This window comes from Chiloscyllium punctatum, chromosome 11, assembly GCF_047496795.1.
Source record: "Chiloscyllium punctatum isolate Juve2018m chromosome 11, sChiPun1.3, whole genome shotgun sequence".
NCBI lineage: Eukaryota > Metazoa > Chordata > Chondrichthyes > Orectolobiformes > Hemiscylliidae > Chiloscyllium > Chiloscyllium punctatum.
In genome coordinates, this window is record NC_092749.1 from 98,364,931 (window position 1) to 98,387,907 (window position 22,977).

Here is a 22,977-nt window from a genome sequence, read left to right on the forward strand (position 1 = left end):
ATGGCAGGAGGAAATCGGGCGAGGATGCAGGTGACTAGACAGAGGACAGTGACATGAAGTGAAGATGGTTACAGTAATACAGGATTAGACATGGATACACATTCCCCCACTATCAGAAAGTCGAGTGTAAGCCGAAATGGCGTAGAGTGAAGAAGCAATTACTTTTTCAGTAAAAGCGAAAATCCTCTTTGGATTTCTTTTGGTTAGTGAAAACAGGTACTAATGTAGGTCTGTTGTAAAAGTGAAATGTGTAAAGTGAACTTTCAAAAGGTGGGGTACCATGTCATTAATTGACAATGTCAGGAAGTCTCTCTCTCTCTCCTTGCTGCGTGGTGTGACAGCGAGTGGGACATAAATCAGCGTGGGATCGGGTACACTGTGCGAACAGCGACGCTCACCTGCACCTCATCCAGCAGGCTCCTGGCCTGCTGCAGGGCAATGGGAGCTGCACTGCCCCACCTCTGCTCCAGCTGCTGGGAGACATCCGACAGCCACTTCCTCAGCTTCTCCGCCAGCTCCCGGTAACGCTGCCACTGCCGGACCTGACTGTCAATAATCCCTCTCCGCTGCTGTGCCCGTCGGATCACCCCCTGCCACTGGTTACTCAGCATCGCCAACTTGGAGTTAAACTCATCCCTAACCGAGAGAGAAAACAAACAAACAAACGCAACATGGTTCATTTGATTCGAGCCGAACTGTTCCTCATCACCGTCAGGCGCTCTGCGATTTGTTGGAGGTTCATCAGGGCTGAAGAGTGTCGATGAACTGGTAACACAAAGAGATCATTCAGCCCCTCAACCTGCTACACAGAACACAAAAGTAATTCAAGCCTGATATACAGGAACAGGAGGGGCCCATTCCATCATTCATTTAGATCCTGGTTGATCTGCATCTTAATTCCATCTACCAGTCCTTCCTCTTTATTTCTTCATCTCTGTACCAAGCAAATCGCGACCATCAAATTTTACCCCCACCCTCTTTCCATGCACTCCAGACCCACAGCAATGTGGTTGACTCTTAACTGCCCTCTGGGCGATTAGGGAGAGGCGATAAATGCTGGCCTAACCAGTGATGCTCTCATTCCATGAATGAATATTCATAAAAAACCAAAGGAATTCGCCAGACAGAGCACAGAGATACAGATTTTCATTGCCTTGCACTGCTTCCTGATAGGATCCGGACCAGCCTCCCAGTCGTTTTAAGGCACTATACCCATGTCTCGGCACATGGGCAGTGCTGCAAAGTTAGTTTTGCTTGTTTATTGATTTAAAAGGGACATAAGGAGCAACATTTTCATGCAGAGGGTGATGCATGTACAACAAGTAAAACTAACGTCATTTACAAAATATCTCGCAAGAACTGTAACAAACACTACATTGGACAAACAGGCAGAAAACTAGCCACCAGGATACATGAACATCAACTAGCCACAAAACGACATGACCCTCTCTCACTAGTATCCTTACATACAGATAAGGAAGGACACCACTTCGGCTGGTACTACACATCCACCCTCGGACAAGCCAAACAGAGACTTGCATGAGAATTCCTAGAAGCACGGCATTCCAACTGGAACCCTATCAACAAACACATCGACTTAGATCCCATTTACCACCCTCTGAGAAAAAGAACAGGAAATGACATCACCAACCCAAGGAAACCTCAACACATAAATGAAAGCAGGTCACTGACACCAGTGCTTCACCGGAGGCTCACTGATGACGTTACCTAGTATGGTGACGAAATGTCTGAAAACGAACCTTCCAGTTCAGTGAGCAAACACACATCCGGCAACTTTTGATTTGAGCCCAACTGAGCTAAAACACAAACTGTGCCCTCTTGAGGGCGTTTATAACTGAGGGTAACAGGGAGGAGGGATTTCTATGATACAGAATTAAAGAGAAGCCCCTGCTGCTGGTCAGGGGAGACAATGGCATACTGGTGATATCACTAGATGTTAATCTAGAGACCCTGGCTCATGACATTCAGATTGGGCTCAAGCGCCTCCTTGACAACTGGTGGAATTTCAATTCATAAAATCTGAAATTGAAAGCTAGTCGTGAATCATCGAATCCCTAGAGTGTGGAAGGGGGCCTTTCGACCCATCGAGTCCACACTGACCCTCCAAAGAGTAGCCCACCCAGACCCACATGCCACATATCTTTTCCCTGTAACCCTGCATTTCCCCTGACTAATCCACGTAACCTGCACATCCCTGAACACTATGCACAATTTATCATATTCTGGATTAGTGGTGCTGGAAGAGCACAGCAGTTCAGGCAGCATCCAAGGAGCTTCAAAATCGACGTTTCGGGCAAAAGCCCTTCGTCAGGAGGAAGGGCTTTTGCCCGAAACGTCGATTTCGAAGCTCCTTGGATGCTGCCTGAACTGCTGTGCTCTTCCAGCACCACTAATCCAGAATCTGGTTTCCAGCATCTGCAGTCATTGTTTTTACAACTTATCATAGCCATTCCAACTGACCTGCACATCTTTGGACTATGCGAGGAAACCAGAGCACCTGGAGGAAACTCACAGGGAGACTGTGCAATCTCTACAAAGGCAGTCGCCCGAGGGTGGAATTGAACTCGGGTCCCTGGTGCTATGAAGCAGCAGTGCTAACCACAGTAACAATGGTAACAATGAAACTATCACTGGATTGTTGTAAAAACCCATCTGGTTGACTCATATCCTTCAGGGAAAGAAATCTGCCATTTGTAACCGGTCTGGCCTACATGTAACTCCAGACCCACTGCAACATGGTTCATACTCATCTGCTCTCAAGGGAAATTAGAGGCAGAGCTCAAATGTTGGCCTGGATTCACTGATGAATTCAAGGGATTCAGAAAAGATTTACAAGGATGTTGCCAGGGTTGGGGGGTTTGAGGTCTAGGGAGAGGCTGAACAGGCTGCGGCTGTTTTCCCTGGAGCATCGGAGGCTGAGGGGTGACCTTATAGAGGTTTACAAAATCATGAGGAGCATGGATAGGGTAAATAGGCAAGGTCTTTTCCCTGGGGTGGGGCAGTCCAGAACTAGAGGGCATAGGTTTAGGGGAAAGATATAAAAGGGACCTAAGGGGCAACTCTTTCACACAGAGGGTGGTGCGTGTATGGAATGAGCTGCCAGAGGAAGTGGTGGAGGCTGGTACAATTACAACATTTAAAAGGCATCTGGATGGGTATATGAATAGGAAGGGTTAAGAGGGATATGGGCCGGGTGCTGGCAAATAAGACGAGATTAATTTAGGATAAGTAATCTGGTTGGCATGGATGAAGGGTCTGTTTCATTGCTGTATGTCTCTACAACCTTAACTATAGTCCATGGAGAGTCAGTAGAGACTTGCAAGAGACTGGGGGAATGAATAACAAGGCCTTACAAACCAGACATATTAAATATCGAACAGAAACAGGAAGTGCTTTCGAAACTCAGCAGGTCTGGCAGCATCGTGGAGAGAAAGCAGAGTTAACATTTCGGGTCCAGTGATCTTTTCTCAGAACCTATCTTCCCAGAAGTTTCTGATTTTCAGCACCCACAGTTCTTTACTTTTATTTCAGCATTAAACTCCAATCTGATTTCTTCATCTGAATTTCTGTGGAACCAGTTTGATTGGAATTACACCAAAATTAAACAGATCTTAATTCATATAGGTTTATTCTAAATAAAAATAACTGGACAGTGACTACCCTTCGATGTAATGAGAGGACTGTGAGCTACATTCCTTTTCATTTCCCTTTACGGACTGTTCCTTGCACTGCACGGTCCCTTCAAGATTGCTGTGCACCTTAACGCGTTCACTGCTCACACGCTCAGCTTCTGCCCGGCAGCACATTCTCAACACAAGTGCAGCCAGCCCGCCAGAGCAGCTGGGAGGGAAAACTGACTGCGAGGTTCCTACCTGTCATCAACCTGGCCTTGCTCCAGGAGGCGCTGTCCGTCGCTGATGATGGAGTGCAGGATCTGCTGTCGGCTGAACATTTCTGTCTGGAACAACTGCACCAGAAACAAAAGGAGGGAAATTAAGGTGGAAAGAACGTGCTGAGATATCGCATCAGTTCATGTTTGCTCGGAACAGCTCAGTAACTTAGAACAGCGTGCACTCAGATCATGTACGGACACAGTTCCACTTGACATGGACACAGAAGGCTCCATGTTTCCCATGTCCAGTGACATCTGACTGATCGGTTTTGTTTCAGCAGTTAAAGAAGCAATGGGAGAAACTCCCTCAACTCTTCTCCTAACCCCCCTGAAGAGCGGAATTTCTCAACCACAGGGAGGCGCTGCTAACAGCGCAGCAGTCCCTCGGTACTGAGTCAGAAGTGGTTGCCTATGGTCGGCAATCAAGTCTTTGGAGCGGGACTTGACCTCAGAGAATGGACCAATTAATGCAAAGATAGGTTTCCCGAGGGGGGGCAGGGAACGGACACTCAGAGGGAGCTGCATCCCATCCTGTTGCTGTTAATTTTTAAGACATCAATTGGATTGATAGTGGGGGCAAGGAACACATAGAGATTGGCACAACTTGACATAGTACCCAAGGGTAGCACAGACAGGAAATATAAATGAATAGGCACCTCAGGATACCCACCTAGTGCCAGCAAACAAAAGGGGGTTGTGCTCCTGGATTCCGGACAGGAAGCATTATGGTGGAAGAGTTTCACCCAACCACCTGTCTTACTCACAGCTTTTTATCCCAATGCACCAAGCTGGGGCAACACTGGCAGTAGGTAACTGACGCCCATCCCAGACTGCCCCACTACACAGTGTGCAAGTGTAGTCACATGTAGTTCAGACCAGCAGATACCTTTTCAGAACCAACGGGGATTTTATCACAATCCCAGGAGCTCACATGGTCAGTTGGAATCACAGAATCCCTACAGTGCAGAGAGGGCCATTTGGCCCATCGAGCCTGCACTAACCTTCTAAAGAGCATCCCATCCAATCACTATCGCCTCATAGATTCCCCCATGGCTAATCCATGTCCCTGGCTGCTATGGGCAAGTTAGCATGGCCAATCCACCTGACCTGCACATGTTTGGGCTGTGGGAGGGAACCACAGCACCCAGAGGAAACCCACGCAGACACGGGGAGAATGTCTGAACTCCACACAGATAGTCGCCTGAGGCTGGAATCAAACTGGGGTCGCTGGTGCTGTGAGGCAGCAGTGCTAACCACTGAGTCACCGTGCCACCCCTAATTTCCTGGTGCCAGACCACATGTTCCTGAATCCATAGAATTCCATCTCACAACTTGTCGGGAACCTCTCGGCTGAGAGTCCAGGGACAAGATCACTTGGCTACGACGCCAGGTAGCAGGATGTTTGACCAATGTCCATGGGAATGAACTCAGGTACAGATTTTAGACTCTACCCAGTCCAAAGAAGTGAAAACCCAGAGCCAACTGTTGTCACATGGTCATTGATGGGCAGCCCGTTAGCTTAGCGGCCTAGAGTCTCAGGTCAGCACCGACAGTGCTGCGTTTCATGTTCACGCTGAGGTACAGTAGGCACCAGACCCCTCGCCTGGACTAAAAAATGGGATGGATGTTCACCAATAGGTCTGTTGTACTGGATTAAATAATTGGGGACTGAGTGGCTCATTAACATTGGAGTGTAGCGATATCTAAAAGTCACTAAGCCGGCAGTACTTGGCCATCCCTGAACTCAGGATCCCTGCCAGTGCAGATATTATAACTCTGCTGTTCAATGTTGCCCGATGAGGTCTGACGTATAGCATCCAGGGATTGAGCATCTCTGGCATTTATTTCCAATTGCTGGGCTGGCTCAATCAGCCAACACTGGGCCCTGAGGAAATATGGTGAAGCTTAGCGCCACGGTGCTGATGCAGGAGTTTAACCGTGTGCTGATGAAGGAATGGTGATAGAACAGAGTAGCACGTGGAGGCAAAAAGGCAACTCCCAATGATGCCCATGGCCCCAGCTCTCCACTTGCCTCATGGGCCCTCTGCTGCTCCAGGAGGTTTTGGTAGTTTCCAGAAATCTCCACTGCCAGGGTTTGCTCGGTTTGGACCAAGAACTCCATCCAGGTTTCACATTTCTCGAGGAACGTCTGGTGCTGGAGCAGGAATGCTTGCAGTTTACTGGAACGAGATTAAAATATTCAATTGGTTTCACACAAAGGCAAAGAAGACCATAAATGTCCATAACGATCAGACAAAAAAAGCAGGTTTACAGAAAGGAGTTATCTGAATGAAGTGAATCTGTGACTGTAGCCCAACGGTTTAAATGGCCTCCTTCAATCCTATATGACTGCTGGGACCTTGACTGAGATCATGAGCCACAGATGAAGTCCCAGAAGACTGAAGAATGTTCTGTTAAAAAAGAACAAAAGAAATAACCCAAGAAATTATAGCCAGTGAGCCTTATATTGCAGTGGTAGGGAAATTAGTGGAGAAGGATTTACTCGCATTTGGAAAAGAATGGATTTATTTAGGATATTCAGTAAGACTTTATGTGGGGGAGGTCTTCTCTTGCAAACTTGATGAGTATTTGAAGAGGTGACAATAATGATTGACGAGGGTAGGGCAGTGGATGTTGTGGAAATGGACTTTTTTTACTCAAGGATTTGACAAGGTCCCCCATGACAGGCGGGTTCAGAAGATTAAGTCGCATGGGTTGGCAAATTGGATACAAAATTGTCTTGGTCACAGGAGATAAGAGATCATTTATCTGACTGGATGTTTGTAATCAGTGGTGTTCTGCCAGGGTCAATGCTGAGACCTCTATTGTTTGTAATATATATAAAAATCATTTCGATAAAAATATAAGTGGTCTGATTACTAAGTTTGCAGACAACATGAAAATTGGTGGAGATATGAATGAGGAAGGTTATCAAAGGATACAGTAGAATATAGATCAGTTAGAAAGTTGGACAGAGAAACAGCAGATGATGTTTAATCCATCCATGTGTGAGATGATGCATTCTGGGAGGTAAAATGCAAGAGGCAAGTATACAGTAAATGGCAGGAACTTAAGGAGCATTGATATACAGAAGGATCTTGGGAATCCAAGTCCATGGCTCCCTGAAGGTGGTAACAGAACTGGATAAGATGGTAAAGAAAGCATACCGCATGCTTGCCTTCATCGTTCAGAGCACTGAGTATAAAAGTTGGCAAGTCATGTTGTAACTGTGCAAGACTTTGGTTTGGCCACATTTGGCGTATTGTGTGCAGTTCTGGTCACCACACTACAGGAAGGATTTTAGGGCTTTGGAGAGGGAGCAAAAGAGGTTTACTGGGATGTTGCCTGGCTTGGAGTGCATTAGCTTTAAGGAGAGATTGGACAAACTCAGATTATTTTCACTAGAGTCTCGGAGGTTGAAGGGCGACTTGACATAAGTATATAAAGTTATGAGAGGCATGGATAGAGAGGATAATTGGAGTCTTTTTCCCTCGGGTGAAAATAGGGGGGGCATAGGTTTAAGGTGAGAAGGGAAAAGTTTAAAGGAGATATGTGAGGCATATTTTTGATACGCAGAGGCCTTAAACGTGCTGCCAGGGAGCTGGTAGATGCAAATGTGATAACAATGTTTAAGAGGCATTTGGACTGACACATGAACAAGCGGGGGATAGAGGGACATAGACCATGTGCAGGCAGATGGGATTAGTTTAGAATGACATCAAGGTCGGCAGAGACATGGTGAGCCAAAGAGCCTGTTCCTGTTCTGTACTGTTCCATGTTCTATGGGGAGAATGTCAATCCATTAAATGGAAATATAGAGTTGCTCCTCTAACGAATCTAGCAACATTGCCCTGGTCCCCATGCCATTTAGATTACTGCCATTAATTGTTTCTCAGGAGTTCAGTGAATACCAATATCTTGCAGAAATATGACATGCCCTCCCACTGAACCTTCTCCCTCCAAATCCTGAAGAGATTTTGCAGACAATGTGCAGCCCCACGAGGAAGAACAGGGTGGTTAAGAAGGTGTTTAGCACACTTACCTTCAGGCCTTTGAGAATAGGAGTGGAGATGTCATGCTGAGATTGTACAGGACATTGATGAGGCCTCTTCTGGAATACTGTGTCCAGTTCTGGTCACCCAGTTATAGGAAGAGGATATTATTAAGCAGGAGAGGGTTCAGAAGAGATTTACCAGGATGTTGCCGGGTATGAAATATATGAGTTATAAAGAAAGGCTGGATATGCTGGGTCTTTTTTCAGTGGAGTGTAAGAGGTTGAGAGGTGATCTTGTAGAGGTTTATAAAATCATGAGGGGCATAGAAAGGGTTAATGGTAGGTGTCTTTTCCCTAGGATTGGGAGTTTCAAGACTAGGGAGCACATTTTTAAGATGAGAGGAGAAAGATTTCAAAAAGACACGGAGGTCAAATCTTTTACACAGAGGGTGGTTCATGTGTGGAATGAACTTCCTGAGGAAGTGGTGGATGTGGGCTCAATTACAACCTTTAAAAGACTTTTGGATAAGTTCATGAATAGGAAAAGTTTGGAGGGATATGGGCCAGGAGCAGGCAGGTGGGACGAGTTTAGTTTGGGATAATGGTCGGCATGGACTGGTTGGACCGAAGGGTCTGTTTTGGTGCTGTATGACTCGATGATTATGTAAGGAGGATGTGGTTGTGTTAGAGAGGATGCAGAGGAGATTCACAAGCATGTTGTCTGGGGCTGGAGTGATTCAGTGATGAAGAGAGACTAGCTAGGCTGGGGTTGTTTACCTTAAAGCAGAGATGGCTGAGGCCGGGGGGTGGGGGGGAGCCTAATTGAGATGTACAGGTTATGAGGGGCATAGATAGGGTAGAGAGGAAGAACTAAATCCCCATGGTAGAGGCGTCAATAACTGGAGGGTCAGTTTTAAGGTAAAGAGCAGGAGGTTTGAGGAAAATCATTTTCACCCAGAGGGTGGTATATATCTGGAACTCACTGCCTGAGAAAGGAGTAGAGGTGTGAGTCATCAAAATATTTAAGAACTATTTAGATGAGCACATGGAACACCACAGCGTACAAGGCCACGGGCCAAGTTTGGAAAATGGGATTAGAAGAGATGGATGTTTGATAACTGGGCACGGACACAAATGGGCCGAAGGACATTTTTCCACACTGTAAAATTTCTATGAGATGCTAAATGTCCCAAGTCTCAAGGGTGCGCAGGGAGTCTATAGAGGTATTTAAAACCCGAAGGTGATTCAAATGAAGTTGTCAAAGAGAAATTGTTTTCAATGTATTTAAGGCAATTGTAAAATAAAAAGAACCTATGAGGAGAAATCTTTTCCATCGTGAGTGTTTAGGATTTGGAATTCTGGGACAGAGCAGATTAATAAGTAGCACAGAAATCTCAGTGAAGCCTTCTGTCAGCAAAACCCAGTGATGTTTGGCAGCAATAAAACCCAGTCAGACAGTTTCCTATTTCTAACAGGGGGCCACAGTCTGTCGAATCAGTCCACACTGAGTGAATGACAGAATATTTAGCCGCAGTATCAGTGTGGCAGGGAGTTACAAGTCTGAGATGGTATTCTGCTCATAAGCAGCAAAGTACTGAATTACCTAAACCGCTCTGTGGTCTGAGCAGAAATTGAGGACCAGTGTCTGTTCAATGATTGCATGCGTTTGATCTCCTTATCGTTCAGGGGTAACCTGTATCCCAATTCATTCAGACGATCCAAGTCAGGGACTGTACTGCTAAATCTTAGCATTTGGACCTGCAAAATACAAAACAAAAGCACTGCTATCAAATCACCTTTCCACTGAAATCATTGCTGACTGTTTCCTAAATACTGACCAGAGACAACAGATGAGGTGGTCAAGAAGGAATGATTGACTCATTGGGCTGAATGGCCTAAATTCGGCCTCTATGTCCCATGGTCTTAAGGCATATGGGATGTTTGCCTTTATTAGTTAAGGGACTGAATGTAAAAGCAGGGGGTTATGACGGAGCTGTATATGACATTAGTCAGGCCACAGTTGGAGTACTGTGTGCAGTTCTGTTATCACACTGTAGGAAGGATGTGGTTGCAACAGAGAGGCTACAGAGGAGACTCACCAGGATGTTGTCTGGGGCTGGAGCGACTCAGCGATGAAGAGAGACTAAATAGACTGGGGCTGTTTTCCTTACAGCAGAAACGGCTGGGGCAGGGGGCAACTTCATTGAGATGTACAAAGATATGAGAGGCGTAGGCAGGGAGAACTAAATCCCTCAGCAGAGCGATCAGTAACCAGGGAGCACCGTTTTAACATAAGGAGCAAAGGAGTGGGGCTTTACGGAAAATCTTTTTTTTCAAGCCTGTCATTTTGAATAAAACCTAGAAATGAGACTCTACTTCAGTCAGGCTAGAGGAGGCCCTCAGTTCACAGGGATACGGAGACTGGAAAACAGCCGTTCACTTTCTCATCAGTGGGAGTTCTTCATCATCCGCATTGGATCAGCCCAGGTACAACTGTGGCTGTGCAGTCTTTAACTGGAAACCATCCCCTCCATTTTACACCCAGGATTTTAACCCATGACGTATTCACAGAAGGCAAGGGGGTCATAGTTTCAAGGACTCCAGCAGCTTTGCTTCTGTCCATCTCTATACCTTCCTCCTATCCTCCAAACCCCTACACATCCCTAATTTTCACTGCTTCACCATTGGCAGATGTCCCTTCATCTGCCTTGACCCCGAGTCTGGAAATCTCACTGTAAATCTAGCAGCTTCTCCACCGCCCATCTCTCTTCAAAAGGTATACTGCTCTGAACAGTATTTCCGCTGCTTGCTTTGCAAGTCAATTATCGGTTGATAATATAACAGTGAAGCACCTTGGGGTTAAGTTAAAGGTGCTAGGCAAATGCAAGTTCTTCTTCCTGTTGCTGTTGACTTAGCATTTTAAAGAAAAAGTTAAATTTTCAGTACATTTCAAGTTCACAAGCAAACCTGAGTGGATGGACAAGGACCTGAGAATCGAGCCATTGAGTTATACAGCAAGGAGACAGACCCTTCAGTCCAACTCGACCATGCTGAGCAGGTTTACTAAACTGACCTAGTCCCATTTGCCAGAATCCCTCTAAACCCCTTGTATTCATATACCCATCCAGGTGCCTTTTAAATGCTGTAATTGTACCAGCCTCCACCATTTCCTCTGCCAGCTCATTCCATACACACACCACCCTCTGTGTGAAAATGTTGCCCCTCAGGTCCCTTTCCCCTCCTTTACAAACAATTGATCTGTTCCACGTTCAACCACATACTGCCTTATGAACAAACGGCTGCCTTTTAGAAGGTAACAAAATCAAAACACCAACTGCCCCGAGTAAAACAGGAGGTTTCAGCTTTGACTGCGGGGATCAAACTGGCTCATAGTGAGAGGACATGTTGGTGTTATGTCAGTGTCTCAGCTAGGTGCTTCAGCCACTTGGCCTGAAAGAATCAGGTGTACAACCAACCAGTGTCGGTCAGCAACCAATAAAATAAAGAGAGTGTCCTTTCGTTAAAACGCCCTCTTTTCCCTGACAACCCTGGCCTGCAGTGCAGACTGATGTGAGATTTGACAGTAGCGGGATGGATCTATTAACAGCTGTGCACTATAAAAGGTCACTCCTGCTCTCAGCACACAGAATCCTCTCTGTTCCTACATCTAGTCTCAAGCACCTCTTCCCCCATTGCAAATTATTCTGCAGTGACCCAGGGTTACAGGAACACCAAAGATTAGAAGGAACAACATCACAAAAAAATATTGGCGATGCAGCAGAGTCAATTTGCTAACGGGACAGCATTTCAAAAGCAGAGGCGTTGCGTTAAAACTGGACCGAACACAGGTTGGCTAACATTCAAGAGGAAACGGCACAGTGTCGGGTCTCGATATTCGGAAATGGATACGGTGGCAGGAGGTAAGGTTCAACAGAAGAACCCACAAAGATGTCACCAGGGCTTGGAAAAACTGAACAAAGTTGTGCAACTCAATACCCACATGAACCGATTGAGGAAAATGGCACAGTGCCTTTCATGGGATGGTAGATGAGGGAGTTAGGAACAGAGTGATCTAGGGAGTGGGCGAAGCAAGGTGGCATTGGGTTCAAATGGACATTAAACACCAGCACAGAGAGGTTGCACTGAATTGTTCATTTCTCTGCTGTTAAAATCCACATAACACGATGTAATATTTCTCACATCCAAGTTTTTAATCTCATTTACCCCAAGCACAAGATTCGGTTACTTTAGTTAAAACCAAGTACAGCTGGAAAGGTCACCCAGGGAGGGGGCAAGGGGGGGTAATGGAAATGGACAATTGTGATGTGCCACTCATATACCACCCGGAGCGATCTTCTCTTCAGCTGGTTCGATCCTGCCCGAGACCAGTTTCCCCCGGGTTAACAGGCCGGGCACGGTTTCCAATTTAAATACTCCTGCCTGTGCTGAAGCCTACTCTGTCAGAGATGCTCCCCCACCCACAGTGAGGCGGCACCACGGCAAGGTCTCTGTGCACGGGGTGGAATGGAAAAGTGGATCAATGAGAGGCGAGCTGTCCGTGCCTGACATGTCAGCTCCGAGCAACAACAAAGAGCAATTGGTGAAAAGGTGTGCCATGTGAATGCAGAGAGTGCCAGGACAGTGATGGGAAGAGGAAGGAACAACAGAGCAGGTTCCATGTCTGCACCAGCAGGAAGAGGCTGATCACTCTTGTTCACTTCATACCTCACACAGTAGGCATGGGGAGTGTTACGACACAGTGGTGAACCCTTCTGCTAATTAAACCCAGAAAAGCTCACCTCGCCCCTGAGCTGTTAAAGTATGAGTGACAGAGAACTACAAAATTCCACTATTTGAAGAAAAAAAATACCAATTTGTTCTTTAACGCAAAGTGAACATTAAACAATAACTATTTACAACTCTAAGCCCCCTTTCTCTTAACTACTTACTGTCTGCCTGCAACTCTATAACTATATACTGTTCTGATAAAAACCTGTATTAAATTGCATCAACTTAATTTCAAAACCTCACAGTGGCTGTCATTGTCAGTGTCTGTATTCCTCTGGCTGTAGAACTCCACGGGTCGTCTTAGGTCTTTTGCTACAAAGATGTTTCATATGAAAGAGGTACCTTTGATAGAGAGTGTGTTGCTGGCAGTTACTCTGGCAATGTCAGTTGGTCTCTCTCTGTCTAACTGTCAAAAGGTCAGCTTCTTTATACCTGAGCATCGGATCATCTCATTGGTTCAATGTTGGCAAAACAATAAATTCAAAATTGATCGGTTTTTAGTATCCTGGGGCATAATTCAAACTGATTGGTTCAATTCGAATTGCAAAAATATAACCAAAACTGAGGTATTTGTTTCACAGCCAAATATTACATGTTTTCAATTTTCCAGTACACTCTGAGACTGATAGTCAGTCATATGACAGGTGCCTGCAAGCTCTCAGTGCAAAACAGCTTTCACTTTGTCTTAAAGGTACAGTACACCTTTACCTTCATAACAGGGAGAAACTTACTTTCAGCTCCTCCATTCTGTCCTGGATTATAGTCAGGTCAGACGATCGGTTGGGGTCCTGTGATTTGAGCACCTCGTCAGCCTCCACAATCCACTCCTCCAGAGCTTCCAGTCTCTTGCTGAACGTCTCGTAATCGCGAACACCAGCCTGCAGGATGAAGCAATCCCCGTTAGACGCTCTCCTGGTCAACACAGATCCACCCGCGGCTCAGTCGGCAGCACACTCATCCCTTCTGTGAGAAGGTGAGGCCTACTGCCCGGAGCAGAGCTGGCAATCCAATCTGATACTCCCCTGCAGTACTGAGCGAATGTCACGGGTGCCCTCATTCACGGGAGAAGTGGAAAAAAGATCTGTCTGCCCACTTTGAGGATGTCAAACATCTCACAGCAGAACAGCAGGAGGATACCCTGGATGCCCTGATCAAACTCGATTCCTCAACCAACAGCAATCAAAAACAGGTTTGTTCATGACTCACTGGGATCGTACTGTGCCATTTACACTTTCACACCCTCAGGGGTGGCCCGAAATCCTTTAACGTTATATTCCTGGAGAGAAATACTGAGACCACAGTCCAGAAAAACATTCACCTCTCAATCAAACTATCTGGTAATTTTGCTCAGTCCTGCTGGTGAGATCCTGGGGTGGATCTGACAAGGTAGTCACGATCCCAAATTATTACCATGACTTCACTTTAGAAGTAGTTTAATGGCCGAGGAGCTTTGGAAATGCAGAGATCACGAAAGACGCTACATAAATGCAAATTCTTTCCTCCTATCTGGAATACAACTGGTTTATAAGTGCTTGGTATTTCATGTCACCTCGATATTCTGTCAATGAGTTGAACTTGTGCTTGGCTTGCCATCAAGATACCTTCAGAAATGTCAAGTAATTATTTAGTAATAGAGAATTGGAGTATTACTGAAAAAGAAAGGACACATGCAGCTGAAGTTTTGTCTGGTCTTAATCTCGTCAGGACAGAGGCAAGAATATCACATTTCAGAAGGGAACAACAATTTTTTTTTCTCTATATATATATTTTTTTTTCCTTTTACCCCCCACAATACCGCCTAACTGCGGTGGGAACAACAATTTATACTGCATGGGAAAGGGTGCTGATTGGATGGTAAAATGGCTCTGATGCAGTGGTACTAAGAATGCATCAAGGAACCACTGTCCGCATGAACTTAAATAGGTGCAATGGTTAAGTGTTTGTTCTTGTTAAGATCATCAATAAGACTCAGTGACATTTCTGTAAGCCACAATTTTGTTTCTTATTTGTTCAAGGGAGGGGGGGGCATCACTGGCTAGGCCAGCATTTATTGCCCATCGGGCAGTTAAGAGTCAACTACATTACTGTGGGTCTGGTGTCACGTGTTTGCCAGACTAGGTAAAGATGGCAGTTTCCTTCGCTAAAGGGCATCAGTGAACCAGGTGGGGTTTTCTCCAACAATTGACAATGGATTCATGGTCATCGTTAGACTTTTAATTCCAGATTTTATTTAACTGAATTCAAATTCCACCATCTGCCATGGTGAGATTTGAACCTGCGTCCCCAGAACATTCCCGGGTCTCTGGATTAACAGTCCAGCGATAATACCACTAAGCCATCGTCTCCCCCTTTTGAGGCGCAGGCCTCTGTAAGCTGAAAGAAGTGAGGTGCTGTAGCCTTTCTGAAACAGAGAACTTGGGGACAATAGATCCTTGCTATACTCTGCATGGCGATGCCTCCACCAATCAGAGGTCAATTTTCCAACCAATCAGCATCCTTCTCCTGTGCATTTTAAATGCTGTTCCTGTTAGGGCCGACTGCCTGCCCCTCTTCCGGGGTTACGTTAGAGCCCGGGTGTCCTTGGAGAAGGAGCACGCGGTGTCCACCGACACCCTGGAGTCGTTCAGGGAGAGGTGGGCGCCGCAGGGAGTGGAGTGCATCATTTCTCCCTCCAACTCTATTTTGATTTGATCCCTACCCTCCCCTTCACTGTTTTGCTCACACAGCATTGCCCTGTGGTTTGAAGGGCAGTGCTTGTCACTGGCCACTCGGGTGTCTTTCCTATCTTCCTGGTGGTGGAGATTGAATAAAGATTCGTGCACTTTGTGTCTTTTCACTGTGTCTCACACCTGCACACACACACCATGGGTGCTGGGGAATAAAAATAAGCACTACCGCACTTAGGCGGTAGTGTGGGGGTTAAAAATAAAAGAAGAAAAAAAAAAGAAAAAAAAAAAAAAGAGAAAAAGAAAAAAAAAAAAAAAAAAAAAATTAAATGCTGTTCCTGTTAGGGCCGACTGCCTGCCCCTCTTCCGGGGTTACGTTAGAGCCCGGGTGTCCTTGGAGAAGGAGCACGCGGTGTCCACCGACACCCTGGAGTCGTTCAGGGAGAGGTGGGCGCCGCAGGGAGTGGAGTGCATCATTTCTCCCTCCAACTCTATTTTGATTTGATCCCTACCCTCCCCTTCACTGTTTTGATCACACAGCATTGCCCTGTGGTTTGAAGGGCAGTGCTTGTCACTGGCCACTCGGGTGTCTTTCCTATCTTCCTGGTGGTGGAAATTGAATAAAGATTCGTGCACTTTGTGTCTTTTCACTGTGTCTCACACCTGCACACACACACCATGGGTGCTGGGGAATAAAAATAAGCACTACCGCACTTAGGCGGTAGTGTGGGGGTTAAATATAAAAAAAAATAAACAGGAGAAAAAAAAAAGAAAAGAAAAAAAAAATTAAATGCTGTTCCTGTTAGGGCCGACTGCCTGCCCCTCTTCCGGGGTTACGTTAGAGCCCGGGTGTCCTTGGAGAAGGAGCACGCGGTGTCCACCAACACCCTGGAGTCGTTCAGGGAGAGGTGGGTGCCGCAGGGAGTGGAGTGTATTATTTCTCCCTCCAACTCTATTTTGATTTAGTCCCTACCCTCCCCTTCACTGTTTTGATCACACAGCATTGCCCTGTGGTTTGAAGGGCAGTGCTTGTCACTAGCCACTCGGGTGTTTTTCCTATCTTCCTGGTGGTGGACATTGAATAAAGATTCGTGCACTTTGTGTCATTCACTGTGTCTCACACCTGCACACACACACCATGGGTGCTGGGGAAAAAATAAGCACTACCGCAGTTAGGCGGTAGTGTGGGGGGTAAAAGAAAAAAAAATTAAGATAGAGAAAAAAAAAACAAGAGGAGTGCTCGTTAGGGCCGACTGCCTGCCCCTCTTCCGGGGTTACGTAAAAAAAAAATTAAATGCTGTTCCTCTTGGGGAAATCTGGCATTCTTGCATGTGTGTCCTGATGGCCGAAAGACAACACGTGTTGACGGCATGTCTTCTTCCTCAGCAACGCAAAGGAAATGTCAATTAAATTGTGCTAAAGCCGAGGTAGCAATAGCAGAAGTAAGGAGAGTACCTGTAGCACACAGCGCTGCCTACTGAGAGCGTGTTCCAGAGTGGACAATCGCTGGCTGAGGGACAGTTGGTCAGACTGAATAGCGGCCGCTGCTGAAGAGTCCACCTGCTGCCTCATCTCTTCCCCCAGGTCAGACAGGACATGAAGAGAGTCCCGCAGTTTGGCCAACTCTTCCAACAGTGCCTGTAGATGCAATCAGAGAAGGGAGAGAGAGTATTTCACACAACAGCACGACTCCATGTCGGTACAAATAAACGGTCGCGTTTCGCCCCAAACCCATCACCACCACCCACCTTCTCCCACCCCAGGTACGTCTTGCCTGATCTTGAACCTTAATTCGTACTTCACAGCACAAACCAATTCATCTCCGTCTTGGACGTTTCAACTGATCTAAATCTATGATTCCACTTGTGGGGAGTGAGTTGCTAATTCCTACCATCTTCTGTAGCGGAAACTACCTGCCATTATTTAAGATAACACTTTATGTTCAGTATTTAGCTTCCAAAGCTTTTGGGGAGTCTGAGTTCAGGTGGAGATTACACGGAATGTGAGAGAGGCGAGAGGGAGGCCATTCAGCCGACGGGATTTATTACCCACTGTCTCTTTCCCCTCTCTGTTTAAGGTCATAGAATAATACAGCAGAGAAAGAGGCCCTTCAGCCCATCAAGTCCATACAGGTCATCAGGAACTATCCTGCTGTAATTCTATTTCTCAGCACTTGCTCCATAACCTGGTATGCTACGGTGTTTCAAGTAAAAAAACAACTTATCCAGGATATAATTCCATTTCTTTCTTTCCGATGTACTTGCCTGGTTTCCCCTTAAATCAATCACTCACTGCTCTATGGTAATATTCGTGTTGGGCAGTCTATTGACTGGTGCAGAGAAGGCAGCTCGAAAATGCGTTAGCCGCTGTCGAAGCTGTAAGATCTGCCATCAGGGGTTGTTTTGCACAGTCATCTAACACACAATAGAATAATGGTGCATTTCTCAGAGAAGTGTCATTTGGCAAGGGGGTACTGTGGTGTAATAGGTAGTATTTCTGCACCCCCATGAGCTGAAAGGGTGATCCACTTTAAGAAAAAATAATTTGATTTCACTGGGAAAACATTTGATTCCAGAAATCATGTCCCTTTACAATATTCTACAATGGGCAGCACGGTGGCTCAGTGGTTAGCACTGGTGCCAGGGACCCAGGTTCGATCCCACCCTTGGACGACTGTCTGTGTGGAGTTTGCACATCCTCCTAGTGTCTGTGTTTGTATGGATTGGTGGATTAGCCATGCTGATCCACCCAGGTTAGGGTGGGCTGGCCATGCTAAATTGTCCATTGTGTTCAGGGATGTGCAGGATAGGTGTGGTTAGCCTGGGAGATGCATGGTTATTGGAATAAGGTGGAGGGGGGTGTGTCCAGGCAGGATGCTCTTCGGAGGGTTGGTGTGGACTCGATGGGCTGAATGGCCTGCTTCCACACTGTAGGGTTAACATGATTTTGTTAAAGAAGAACATTTGTGGTATCAGCTAAGTTACTTTGCTATACTGCTCAGCTTTGAAAACTTGAGTCCAAAACGTGTGCAGCCATCTGCACATTTCCGCTCAATGCAAAACAGATTTTAATAATTATAAACTTAGAACGGGGTTGACTAAAGAACCAGAAGCAACAAGTGGACTCTTCGAAATTCAATGAATAGTTACCTTTGGAATGCACCCCCTGACCATGGGACAAATACAGATTCAATGAGAACTTTCAAAAGGTTACTGGCTGAATACTTGCAAAGGGAAAGAACTCCAGGGAGATGGCGGACAGTGAAGCAAATGAAAGTAATTGGACTGCATTTCAAAAAGAGGTGGCTCAAAATCGACAGGCCATCTTCTGCGTGGAGCTGTTGCATTCTTATTATTTTTGATGAATAAAGGGAACCGGGGACTGACCTGTTACATATTCCAATTTGGGGCTGCACAGTGGCCCAGTGGTTAGCACTGTTGCCTCACAGCGCCAGGGTCCCAGGTTCAATTCTGGCCTCGGGTGACTGTCTGTGTGGAGTTTGCACGTTCTCCCTGTGTCTGCGTGGGTTTCCTCCCACAGTCCAAAGATGTCCAGGTCAGGTGAATTGGCCATGCTAAATTGCCCATAGTGTTAGGTGCATTAGTCAGAGGGAAATGGGTCTGGGTGGGTTACTCTTTGGAGGGTCAGTGTGGACCTGTTGGGCCGAAGGGCCTGTTTCCACACTGTAGTGAATCTAATCTAAAAAAAAATGCACCTTAAGTCTGCTCCCCAGATCCAGGTCTCGTGCAATGGAATTCCACTGAAATGGTCCCCCATGGATTTAAAGTAACAAGTTACTGTTTGTTTTTACCTAAAAGGCATTAAAGCAAATTCTGGTCCTTTTTGTGTTAAAACTCTGAGCTAATTGTTGTGTCTATAGTACTCACATCACAGTCCTGAATCCAATTTGTAACCTCCTCTTCAGCGATATCTCTGTTTGCAGCTTTCTTAATCAACTCGTTGCTTTTGTCCTCCTGCTGTCGCACTGTAACTGAGCACTGGCCCAAGTAATCCCTGTACTTCTGCCAGAGCTGAAGGAGAATCTTGCTGGAGTGAAGTTGCTCCGCAATATCTTGAAGTAAATTATTCCAGCTGATGTGCAGAAATGAATTGCACTCGTTAGGTAATATACAGGGAACAAAATTAACCCTGGATTAACATAGGATACCAGTAATGGAGTCTGGAATACAAACTCTGCGTTGGAACAGAATTATAAGAATCTTACCTTAATATTTTACTTTAATTTGGAGGAGGAGAACTGTTCGACAGCAGAGAACTGAGGAAGGCGATAGTGCGCTTTTAAAAAGCCAGTTAATGAAACTCATTTTGTGTGGTGTTTACACTGCTGCTTTGTTCAAGTGTGGGGTCATTTGTGGACTGCTCTGCGTGTCTGAGAGTCAGCTTGCAACAAGTTGCTGATTGGTCTGTGAAATTGTGTCCAACACTTGTAGAAGACAAAGACTGACAACAACTACCTGATTGGCTCTTGGGCAGTAGACAGCTTGTGGGGGTTGAACAATGTGGCAGAAGCCTTTGGACCACTAAACATATGACACAGCGAAAGTGAAGGAATGTGGATATGCTTCCAAGATGGGGTAGTATGTGGTTTGGAAGGGAACCTCCAAAGTAGTTGCACTCCCACGCATCTGCTGCCTTGGTCCTTCTCAGGTGGTAGAAGGTCACAGGTTTGGAAGATGCTATGGTAAGGAGCCTGGGTGAGTTAGTGCAGTTTATCTTGTAGATGGTGCTCACTGCTGCTACTGTGCATCAGAGGGAGAAAATGTTGGTGGATGTAGTGCCAATCAAGTGGGCGGCTTTGTCCTGGATGGTGTCAAGCTTCTTCAGTCTTGTTAGAACCTCACCCATTCTGACAAGTGAGGAGTATTCCATCACACTCCCGCCTTGTACCTTTGTAGATGGTCAAAGTTAAAAAGAAATCACACAATACCAGGACCTGATGAAGTAGCAGTGCTCCAAAAGCGTGTCTTTTCAAATAAACCTGTTGGACTATAACCTGGCGATGCGTGGTTTTTAACTTCGTCCATCCCAATCCCACACCAGCACTTCCACATTGTGGATGGTGACACGCTTTGGAAAGCACTCCCTGAGGGGTGAGTTACTCGCTGCTGGATTCCTAGCTTCTGACTTGTAGTTGTTATAATTTTAATACTAAGAGAAAGTGAGGACAGCAGATGTTGGAGATCAGAGTCAAAAGGTGAGGTGTTGAAAAAGCACAGCCAGTCAGGCAGCATCCGAGGAGCAGGAGAATTGACGTTTCAATCATAAGCTGTTTATTCATTCCTGATGAAGGACTTATACCTGAAACATCGACTCTCCTGCTCCTTGGATGCTGCCTGACCAGCTTTTCCAGCACCACACCTTTTAGACTATTTATAATACTAATCTGGTTCAGTTTCTGGTCAATGGCAACCCTCAGGATGTCAATGGTGGGGGATTCAGTGATGCTTATGCAATTGAGTGCCATGGGGCAGTGGGTGGATCCTTTGATTGATGGAAATGGTCATGAAAGCCACTACATAAACATCTTCCTTCAGTGTTCACTTCGCACTTCCACCTCTAAAACTATCCTCCATGAAGTTTGCTGGGTGCTATCCAAATACAGATTCTCATTGTTGGGTGGACTAAGCCCCAGGGAAGATGGAACAGCAAGGTATAATGGCCCAACTTGACAAGGTGGGAGATACAAACAAATATACAAGGGGACATCAGCCCTGAAGTCTCATCCTTGGGCAGGAGAGGGGTCTCTGACGTTTAGAACTTTGAAGTGATGACCAACACATTCATCAAATGCTAAGAGCTAGGCTGAAGTGGGTACTGCAGATACTGGAGATTACATTCTAGATTAGAGTGGTGCTAGAAAAGCACAGCTGGTCAGGCAGCATCCGAGGAGCAGGAAATCGACGTTTTGGGCAAATGCCCTTCATCAGGAAGAGCTGGCAACTATGCGTGGGGTTTAAGCGAACCACAAGATCGCACCATTAAAGATGTTCCCAATCATCCACGCTCTTCAACATTGAAACACAGTGAAACCTTTGAGGAGCAGGTGTGCATGCTGGAATGGATAGAGATAGAGGAGGCTGGTGTGCTGAAAATTTTGTCAAACATTAAGATTGACAAGTCACCAGGCCCAGACCAGATTTGTCCTCGGCTGCTTTGGGAAACGAGAAATGCGATTGCTTCGCCACTTGCGAAGATCTTTGCATCCTCGCTCTCCACTAGAGTCGTACCTGAGGACTGGAGAGAGGCAAATGTAATTCCTCTCTTCAAGAAAGGAAATAGGGAAATCCCAGGCAATTACAGACCAGTAAGTCCCACATCTGTCATCTGCAAGGTGTTAGAAAGAATTCTGAGGGATAGGATTTATGACCATCTGGAAGAGCATGGCTTGATTAAATGCAGTCAACACGGCTTTGTGAGGGGCAGGTCATACCTCACAAAGCTTATTGAGTTCTTTGAGGATGTGACTCGAAAAGTTGATGAGGGTCGAGCTGTGGATGTGGTGTATGCGGACTTCAGCAAGGCATTTGATAAGGTTCCCCATGGTAGGCTCATTCAGAAGGTCAGGAGGAATGGGATACAGGGGAACTTAGCTGTCTGGATACAGAATTGGCTGGCCAACAGAAGACAGCGAGTGGTAGTAGAAGGAAAATATTCTGCCTGGAAGTCTGTGGTGAGTGGTGTTCCACAGGGCTCTGTCCTTGGGCCTCTACTGTTTGTAATTTTTATTAATGACTTGGATGAGGAGATTGAAGGATGGGTTAGCAAGTTTGCAGACGGCACAAAGGTTGGAGATGTCGTTGACTGCTGTAGGCTGCAGCGGGACATTGACAGGATGCAGAGATTGGCTGAGAGATGACAGGTGAAGGTCAACCTGGATAAATGCGAAGTGATGCATTTTGGAAGGTCGAATTTGAAAGCTGAGTACAGGATTAAGGATAGGATTCTTGGCAGTGTGGAGGAACAGAGGGATCTTGGTGTGCAGGTACATAGATCCCTTAAAATGGCCACCCAAGTGGACAGGGTTGTTAAGAAAGCATATGGTGTTTTGGCTTTCATTAACGGGGGATTGAGTTTAAGAGTGATGAGTGCTTGTTACAGCTCTATAAAACTTTGGTTAGACCGCACTTGGAATACTGCGTCCAGTTCTGGTCGCCCTATTATAGGAAAGATGTGGATGCTTTGGAGAGGGTTCAGAGGAGGTTTACCAGGATGCTGCCTGAACTGGAGGGCTTATCTTCTGAAGAGAGGTTGACTGAGCTCGGACTTTTCCATTGGAGAAAACGAGGAGGACAGGGGACCTAATTGAGGTATACAAGATAATGAGAGGCATAGATAGAGTTGATAGCCAGAGACTATTTCCCAGGGCAGAAATGGCTAACATGAGGAGTCATAGTTTTAAGCTGGTTGGAGGAAAGTATAGAGGGGATGTCAGAGGCGGGTTCTTTAGACAGAGAGTTGTGAGAGCATGGAATGTGCTGCCAGCAGTAGTTGTGGAAGCGAGGTCATTGGGGACATTTCAGAAACAGCTGGACATGCATATGGTCACAGAAATTTGAGGGTGCATACATGAGGATCAATGGTCGGCACAACATCGT

The 22,977-nt window shown here is 46.0% G+C and overlaps 1 protein-coding gene across 18 annotated transcripts in view; it reads right to left on the reverse strand.

The window, feature by feature from the left end:
* Positions 1-22,977, reverse strand: part of LOC140483251 (nesprin-1-like) — a 585,321-nt gene that overhangs the window by 109,734 nt on the left and 452,610 nt on the right. For all 18 annotated transcript variants that reach the window (XM_072581374.1, XM_072581386.1, XM_072581377.1 and 15 more), the window contains 7 exons: positions 19,249-19,453; positions 16,817-16,999; positions 13,427-13,573; positions 9,511-9,665; positions 5,946-6,093; positions 3,894-3,988; positions 399-636 (listed from right to left, as the gene is read on the reverse strand). In XM_072581374.1, coding sequence (XP_072437475.1) covers positions 399-636; positions 3,894-3,988; positions 5,946-6,093; positions 9,511-9,665; positions 13,427-13,573; positions 16,817-16,999; positions 19,249-19,453 — 1,171 coding nt within the window. The remainder of the gene's footprint in view (positions 1-398; positions 637-3,893; positions 3,989-5,945; positions 6,094-9,510; positions 9,666-13,426; positions 13,574-16,816; positions 17,000-19,248; positions 19,454-22,977) is intronic.